Genomic DNA, 9,046 nt, shown 5'->3' on the forward strand with positions numbered 1-9,046 from the left:
CACTTCCACCAGTTACGAAACAACGTCAATGCAGTGATATCGCTAGAGAAGCTGTGCTCAGATCTCGGAAAGCTGAGCAGGGTTTAGCCTCTTCATTTCTTCGGATGGGACGGCCACATTGCACAGCAGGTCTCATCAGCTGTGCGGCTGTGCTGGTGGGCAGCGGAGAGCCGTGCGGAAAAATCCACTGTCGTGCTGTACTTGTGTGCTCCTACACTCTCCACCGTCACCAACCCACACTGACCACTGTGTCGATGTACGTTCAAATATGTGTCGCTAGTATGGGCAAATAATCCAGAATGCACCTGATCTCCATAGATCCCGTAGGCGAAGCGGGGTTGAGCCTGGATAGTGCTTGGATGGGCGAGCAGCATGCACGGCAGGTTGTTACAGGCCGCTGCGAGGGCCTCGGTGGTGGCCAACAGAGGAAGGTAGTGCAGCAGAACTCCAGTGTTGTACTGTACTCTGTTCCAGCACATCTGTGCTCCTTACCTTCAACCGACACTGACTGGCATGAAGTACAGTTAAATAACCCCCACCCCAAGGACCTGCACGGTGTCGGTAGGCCCTCATCCAACAGTGTAATTACAGAAGGGTTGTACATTTACTCTTCTGCCTGACATCACTGCACACACCTCCTCGGTAAGCACCTAGAAATGTTTGGTTTTACGTAGTTTTCACCTTAGTTAAAATACGGTAGGTGTTTACATTTTGGATTCTGGTCGTCTTCGTCGTCGTGAAGCTTGCCGGACCCCGACTGTCCTCACACCCCCCCCCCAACCACTACGCAAACCAGCCCAGGCCTATGGCCAGAGGAAGGGGCGAGGCCTAAACAGAAAGAGGTGGGGCCTAAAAAGTGGGCAGGTTCTAAAAAGGAAAGGCGCGAAACCCAAAGCAAAAAAAAGACGTGGTCTAGGAAGGAGTCGGGGGCTTTAATCGGTAAGGGGCCTAAACGTGAAAGGGTGGGGTCTAAACAGAAAGGGGCGGGGTCTAAACAGGAAGGGGTGGTGCCTAAACAGGAAGGGGTGGGGCCAAAATGTAGGGGTGGGGCATGAGTAACGGGATGGGGCATAAAGAGGAATTGACGAGGCCTACATTAGGTTAACCTTCCCTGTTGAGTTCAGGTAGCAAACGTGTCGACTCTAATAGGTGCAGCAGGCAGCAGCACAGCTTCGGTGCCACCGAAGTGGCCAGAGGCCAGCCGGGTGTCCTTTTATCCTGGCCCCAAACGCCAACCGATGTGTCCGCTGTCTGCCAGCCCTGTTTCTAAGGATGATGGCTTGTCGGGGCCCGACTTCTCCCCCCTCTACGAGCCCGGCCCGGCGCTGACGGGCGTCCCGGGCTGCGACGAAGACGACCTCCTCTCCTCCCGCGGAGACGGCGACGGCGCCGAGGACCAGGACGACGCGGGCGGCGACGACGGCGAGAGCCCGCTCGGCCGCCGCCGCCCGCCCGCGTCCCTCGCCGCCGACTTCCGCCCGCCGGCCGCACACCGCGCGGACGACATGTCCAACAGCAACGTCGTCCCCTCGTCTGTCATCGTGTCCGCTGTGTCCTCCGACATCTGTCCGAGCATTCCCACGGTGGGAAACGGAGCCTTGCTAGAGCTTTAGGTCCCATAGGGCGCGTGGAGGATAGGGGGTGCTGCAGCGGCCGCCGCCTGTCCCAGTGTTACCCGGGACCGCTCTTACAGTCTCATCGCCACCATCACCATCACCACCACCACCACCGTCTGGCTCTTTCAGTCTTCTCTTCCCCATGGTCACCGAGCTCTTGAGTGCTGCCACTCCAGTGCCTGTCTCAGCGACCTGACCTGCTCCACCCTGCACCCATGATAACCGACAGCACCATCATTGGTGACTCAGGCTGGAGAGTTCCTAGTTATGGAACGGAGTCCTAGAGTAATATGGCTGAACACATTGACGCTGCTTCTGACATCTTCCATCTGAGGCTGGCTAAAAGCTTCTCACCACCAGTAGAGAAACAATTTCCATCAAATCTATAATAAATATAATTATCTTGTTGTTTTACCCATGCTTTAAGCTAACTATTTCTACAAGCATGGAAATTCAGAGTTTGTTTTTAAATAGCCGTCAAATTTTCTTTAACGCAGCGCTCGAATTACAGTGTGAGCAACAGCGTCGGCCTATCGTGCGGATTTCACGTCAGACGGGGGCATCAATTCCACAGCTGTTTTAATTGACCTATAAATTGACGAGATCTTGACTGCTTCATAGCTGCTTTGGAATCGATAAGAGTGAGCGTATCTGCAATGAGCCGCTGTGGGGAATATTCAGTACGGGTGATGGGGAAGTGAATGCCTCTCCTACCCCTGGGTATTGCAGAGCAGCGTTCTGAACCCGGAGTCCCGCGGTCCACATGAGGCCCACGGAGGCTCTTGCCGTGGCCCGCCAAGTTTCTTACGGCCCCCGCTGAGAGATCTGGCTCACAGAGAAATCAAGAGATAGGGATCGGTGGGGCGACGCAGAGATCAACACGAGACAAGTGATGTCTGAGATGTCGGCGAGAGATACAGAAATGAATCGGAGGTGAACAAGGCAGAGCCATGAGAGAGCTGCAGGCGAGAGATGCAGATTTAGCGGGGGTCGCGTGTACGGACGTGTTGTGACGTCACGACGCCCCGGACGTGCTTCACGTGACGTCGCATGAATCGCTAGCACACGCCGAATTCTGTTCCAGAGCCCATCAGAAAATGTAGTTGCTGTGTAGGACCGAGTACATAGGCATGCGACCAGTTCACCACCTGCACTTTTCCACAAGATTCCATGAATTGTCGCAGGTCAATTTAAGAATCTCTCGTCTCGTTTGTACCGGACCGTCGATACCGCCCGTATCAGGGTCTTAATTTCTCACTTGAGTGTTTCCCACATCCCTGCTTAGACTGGAGTAGGTGGCACTCGACAAGTAGTGGTGACGGCCATTGCGAGAGGTATAGTCCGCTTGCGGTGTGACGGGCGTGGAAAATACCGGCGGCACAGACAGACCCCGGCTAAAGTTAATCCCTGGCCTGTAATCTGTGTCTTATGTGTTTTCCTTGTATGCCGTCACATTTGTACTATCTCTAAGCGTTAACTATATCATCATTTGTTACATCCGTATATCGTGTACCTTTTGTCTCGATTGTGCCGTTCCATTGATGTGCGTATTTTTTGTTCTTGTTATTGGTGTCAATTGTACCGTGTTATTGGTGTCAATTGTACCGTTTCGATTGTGCTGCCCGCTTTGTACTCCCAATGTTGTAATTTCTACATCGTCTGTATCGTCCGTCTCTCCTGCGCCGTTCTGTCCCACCGCGCCCGTGGGCACCGGTGCGGGTCCAGCGCCTGCACACTCCGATAGCAACACGACCCGGGGCTGTCAATCTTAAGGGCACTGCCCGTGCGTGGGAGTTAACATTTAGCCACCGGATGAGTTACTCGAAGAGCCATCTAGTAAATATCGCCTGTAAATTATGACAAGGGGGGGGGGGGGTTACTGCCAAGTAATTTATGTGTCAGTTGCTTAGGATTTAGGGGTCACTCGCATGTCAATGAGTGACTGTTGGGATGGCATGCGCTGTTAAGCACGTGTGTGAGTGCACGTGTGTGAGTGTGTGAGTGCGCGTGTGTGAGTGTGAGTGCATGTGTGTGTGTGCACTTGAGTGCATGTGTGTGAGTGCGCGTGTGTGAGTGTGAGTGCATGTGTGTGAGTGCACGTGTGTGAGTGTGAGTGCATGTGTGTGTGTGCACTTGAGTGCATGTGTGTAAGTGCGCGTGTGTGAGTGTGAGTGCATGTGTGTGAGTGCACGTGTGTGAGTGCGCGTGTGTGAGTGCACGTGTGTGAGTGCGCGTGTGTGAGTGCGCGTGTGCACGTGTGTGAGTCCGCGTGTGTGAGCGCGCGTGTGTGAGCGCGCGTGTGTGAGTGTGAGTGCATGTGTGTGAGTGCACGTGTGTGAGCGCGCGTGTGTGAGTGCGAGTGTGTGAGTGCGAGTGTGTGAGTGCGCGTGTGTGAGTGCGCGTGTGTGAGTGCCCGAGTGTCTGAGACGGCCGTGTGTTATATTCACAAGGCGGTGATCAACCTGGATGATGCTTTGGTGTTTTTGCCAATGCCTTATTTAATAGGGAATATCATTCCGATGTCGGATGTTGCGTTACTTGGTGTATAGGCGATGCATTTGTGTTGCCTGGGGCAACGGTTGATATTCTCCAGGTAGCTGCTAGACTGAAGTAGGCACGTGACTGATAGCCATAGCGCGGGGTACGGTGGATGTGAAGCGCCGGGTGTGGAAATATGTGGTTCTCCAACCCATACAGACCCGGCTGAAATGAATCCCGAATATTGCCCCCCTATTAACAAGGATATTTTTCTTTGGTTCTTTCGGTAAAGTCACGTAGAATGAGAATAAAATAATAAAATAAAATACGACACTAAAATTCTCACGACGTTTCGGCCACAAAACAAGTAGCCTTCTTCAGGTGAAAGAACAGAACTGGTCGGGACGACAGCGCTTCAATGAGCGCTGCTAAGATTCGAAGCGCTGTCGTCCCGACAGTTCTGTTCTTTCACCTGAAGAAGGCTACTTGTGTTGTGGCTGAAACGTCGTGAGAATTTTATTGTCTTTTATTGTATTATTTTATTCTCATTTTACGTGACTTTACCGAAAGAACCAAAGAAGATGAATCCCTGCAGTCACGAAAGCTTTAAATCGAAATTTAACAGGGATATTCTCAACACAGGCAAATAATTAGTACATACGTACAAATGGAAGCCCTTTTCCCAATCCACTGCTGGATGAGGGCCTCCTCACGCCATGTGGGTCGTAGGAAGTTATTTAACCATACTTCACCACGCTGGTCATTGTGGATTGGTAAAATTATTACTATGATCGGTATCCGTGTCAGCTACCCGCTTTGACGTGTGGATCAGTAACACGGTCGTTAACAAAAATGTTTTACATAAACTGAAAATTGCTCAAATAAGCGTGGAATGATGCACATTCCGAGGACACGCCAATAGGTTATCTGTAGTCGATATTAGAGAGGTAAAAGGGCAGACCCGCAACAGCTTGTTCACACCACTGCTGGCGATAAGGACCTCCACTGGAGACAGCTCTAGAGAGTCCCTCTGGAGAATACTAGGCCTACTCTTTTTTTTGCACGCTTGCCAGATGTCTTGAAGAAGGTTGGGAGTACCCACGCTTTACCCCACCACGTGCGACCTAGCTATCGACGAACCGCGCCGTACACTCGTTGGCACCGCTGGTTGGGCAGAGCTTGGTGGAGGGGGGGGAGGGCATTTAAGAAACTCGCACCGTTGATTCACCCGCCACGCCGGGAGATGGAATCGAACTGGCGACCTCTGGATCGCAAGTCCAGCGCCCTGCTGCTGCTGACCGTTACACCGCGTCCCAGTCGATAATGCAAACATGGATCCATATGTAAGCGTTGATATCACACAGCTCGTGCACACAACTCGCTGAATTCATTTATACAAAATAATTTACGTGCGAAATATAGCCACAGAAATGAAACATTGTGTCCGTGGCATTAGGAAATGTATGACTGCGCAGTGTGTGTATGGGTTATTATACAGATATAGCATCGTACCTGAATGAAATAAAATGCTTTAAATGTACTGCTAAATTATTATTACGCAATAGATGTTAAGTTAGAAATAGCAAATCGTATAAGCTAACCAAGTACAGCTGTATAATCGCAATGCAAAGTGGATATATTAGGTGACCATTTAGCTCGTGTGTTAGAGAATTGAGTAGGCATCGCTGCAAAGAAACTGGGTTCGAGTCCAGGTTTCAGTCATCTTTAATTAAACCAGCTTTTCAATTTGTAGTGAATTCATGGTCTCAGCCAGGTCACCAATTAATTACTGCACACGCAAAAAAATGTCAAATGTGCTTTGCACTCGGGCAAATTTCAACCCTGGCAATTAAACATTTTGCTTTGATAGTATGGCATGAACTTGTGTAATCAGTTGGGACCTCAGTACTAGTTCTGTTATCACCTTCCAGAGGCTGTACTCTAATAACACTGCCTTCTGCAACAATACTGAATGGATAGCTATCTGCCCAATGACTTCATTTCAATTTGCAAAGTTGGAATATAATCCAGAAATAGAAGTTCATATATTCATGGTAATGGAACACTGTATGACTAGGTAGTGTTATCGGCGGATAGTTATGCGCTTTATTTTACTGGCTTGTGTATTTAATACATTATTGCGTTTTCCTGTTTTACTTGAAATTGAGGGATTGCTAAATTGTGAATACTAAATGCGTGTGTTATATAGAAACAATTAGACATGCACATTGAATATTATTCAGCAAAGAGTTCTATTTTTATGATTTACCGTTGTGCGTACTGCCGCTTAATGTCATCTCGTTCCTGTTATTGTAGGTTAGTTATTTAAACTTATTTTTAATTAATATTTATATTTGCGAAGTAGTGGTCTTATCACCCTTACTCAGACATCATCATAAACAAATGTACCAATTAACATCAATTATATATCTACAAGTCAAAGCTATATTTGACATGCCAACATCGTTAAATATATCATTCGCCATAATCGTTATCTAAAGCCAACACACCATCAACTGAATCATCATCAGCAGCTGCACACATTAGCATCACTCGGGCAACATTGTTCTTTTGTCAAACGTTTCAGTTATAAGTCTGTTCTAAATCTTCATGGGCCATTTAGAAGGAAAAAAAGATTAAGAATTGAGGCCTTCACGGCAACTGCCATATACAGATTTTGATTGCATGTAAAGTGCCCAGCTTTGAACACATGGGTAGTTGAGATCAACACGAGGTGGCCAGGCAGCTCAGATGGGGTTAAACCCTCGGTTGGAGACACTGAGCTGAGAACTTGGGTTTGAATCCAGGTGTTTCAGCTGCCTGTGATGAATGATCCCTGCTGGTCACCAATGATTGCACAAATAAACTTACACGCATAGCCCTTACGTCAATCCGCTGTTTGTACGAGGGCCTCGCCGTGCCGTGCAGGTAATTAATTTACTTCCACCACGCTGGTCAGTCCAATTCGGTGGTGTAGAGCACATTTGTGGGGACATAGTACGGTGCAGCAGTGGCTCGTGCGGCACTTCCCTCTGCTTCCCACAATGTAGCACCACGCACGCACAAAACAAACAAAAAATTCGTATTTTCGATTCTGCGAATTCCAGCTTGTGGGGGTGTCATGCGGCCAGGGTGGTAATTTGCCACGGGCCTGGTTGTGGATCGCCGAACACGGGAGCTCGGCGCGTCACCCCCAGAAGCGGTTGTGGTGACCCCCAGAAGCGGTCCTGTGACCCCTGCAGCATCTGTGACCCCCCCCCCCCCCTTCCATCGCGCTATTAGGGACATTCTGGCATACGAATATCATTTTAGCGCGTATCGCGACAGCGTCGATGCCGATTGGACAATTTAAATACTGTAGCGTTTGGGAGAATTTCGTCCGTGTGATCAGAAGCGGCCGGTCGTGACACTGCCACCACCTTCCCACGATGGCTCGCATTGACATTTCGGGGTTGACTGTGAGCACTGCCATTGAATTGGTAAATTTGGAAGGACGCGGCGTGGAAACATTTTGCGTGCCCCCCCCCCCCCCGCCCAAATGCGGAACAAGTAAACCGCTTCCTCCAGACTGTGAGACGCTCCGGAACTTTGGGGACATTTTGCAAACATAAAAAACGTGTATTACCATCTTGGAGAATACGGTATTGCTGGTGGAGAGCCACCACCACCGTCTTCCAGAGGATGATTATTGGACGCGCTGCTTTCGATCGGGGGAAGAGTTGTCTTCTGGAAGGTGGTTCTTAAGAGGCAGCAAGATGGCTTGGTTGGTCTTCTGCTCACGTACGGCTACGGAGAACGAACGGTCTTCCAGTAGATTATTCTGAACAACTGGATTAAAACACGACATCTTAAAGGAGAACGTAATCTTGATTTGAAGCTTTCGTGACTGCAGTAATCCATACGCTTTGGTTCTTTCGGTAAAGTCACGTAGGTAGAAAAATAAAATAAGTGATATATTAATTTATTTTTCTACCTACGTGACTTTACCGAAAGAACTAAACAGTATGGAGAACGTCATCTCTGGATTGCAAGACACACCCGCAGGTTTTGCTTTAAAATAGAAGGGGGGGGGGAATGGTGTGGTCTAATACTTTGGACAATATCCTATGTTTAGTGTTGCGAAACTTGAAGAGATAGAGCAAACTTGGTTACACCGCTATCGAGACAATATTATTAATGTGCATCAAAACTGAGCTTAAATTGCATTGAATGTTTGAAATGTCAAACTACTGCAATACAAATAGCAACAATTATAACATTGTGTGTGTGTTACAGCTTTGTCCCTTGCTACACTGAAAAATATGAGTGGGGAAAAGCATTGCACAATATAGCAATGCAATGGGAACCACGTTGTTTACGCAGGTAATGTGGTTTAAGTCTTTGTGGTTATATATAGAAGGTTGTACGGTCACTTTCCCCATGTGAATAAATATACACACTCAAGCTGACGTTCTCAGTCTCTCTCATCATAAATGGGTGTTCGCTCTTGAGGGTTTGGTGAGATGCGATGAGACAATGCGTCTTGTTTCACGGCTACACGTCAATCCACCGGTGGCTCGTCGCCTCCCCATGCCGCACTGGTTTGCGTGGTTTCTGTGACTGCACACGATGGACGGCGTGGCTTGGTTGAAGACGGGAGCATGGCAGTGCAAGTCGGTCCCACCGCGCGAGTCGTCCATCCCAGAGAGAGGCTGTTGCCCTATCATATAGCCAGGGCGGTCGGCAAACCGAAATAACGAGAAGGGCAATTTCTATTATTTCGAATTCGGTAACAAAACTTTTAATTATTTTTTTTTATTAAAAGCCGGAGAGAAACTGCAGCGGTGAACACCGGAACGGCGGTCCTTGGTGGACGACGTCACAAAGAGCCGCATGCGGCTTCGGAGTTGTCTGTCGCCGGCCCCGAGAGCGATGCACAGGTTAAGTAAATGTGCGGTCCCATCCATGGGGTG

General features: G+C 49.0%; 1 protein-coding gene across 6 annotated transcripts in view; it reads left to right on the forward strand.

The window, feature by feature from the left end:
• LOC116953412 (uncharacterized) overlaps nucleotides 1–8,542 on the forward strand; it is a 58,942-nt gene extending 50,400 nt beyond the window's left edge. For all 6 annotated transcript variants that reach the window (XM_032973597.2, XM_032973596.2, XM_076075001.1 and 3 more), the window contains one exon: nucleotides 1,259–8,542. In XM_032973597.2, coding sequence (XP_032829488.2) covers nucleotides 1,259–1,613 — 355 coding nt within the window. In that variant the 3' untranslated portion in view covers nucleotides 1,614–8,542. The remainder of the gene's footprint in view (nucleotides 1–1,258) is intronic.
• Nucleotides 8,543–9,046: the final 504 nt, after the last annotated feature.

Source organism: Petromyzon marinus, chromosome 51 (genome assembly GCF_048934315.1).
Source record: "Petromyzon marinus isolate PM22_M1 ecotype Great Lakes invasive population chromosome 51, UKy_Petmar_22M1.pri1.0, whole genome shotgun sequence".
Classification (NCBI taxonomy): Eukaryota; Metazoa; Chordata; class Hyperoartia; order Petromyzontiformes; family Petromyzontidae; genus Petromyzon; species Petromyzon marinus.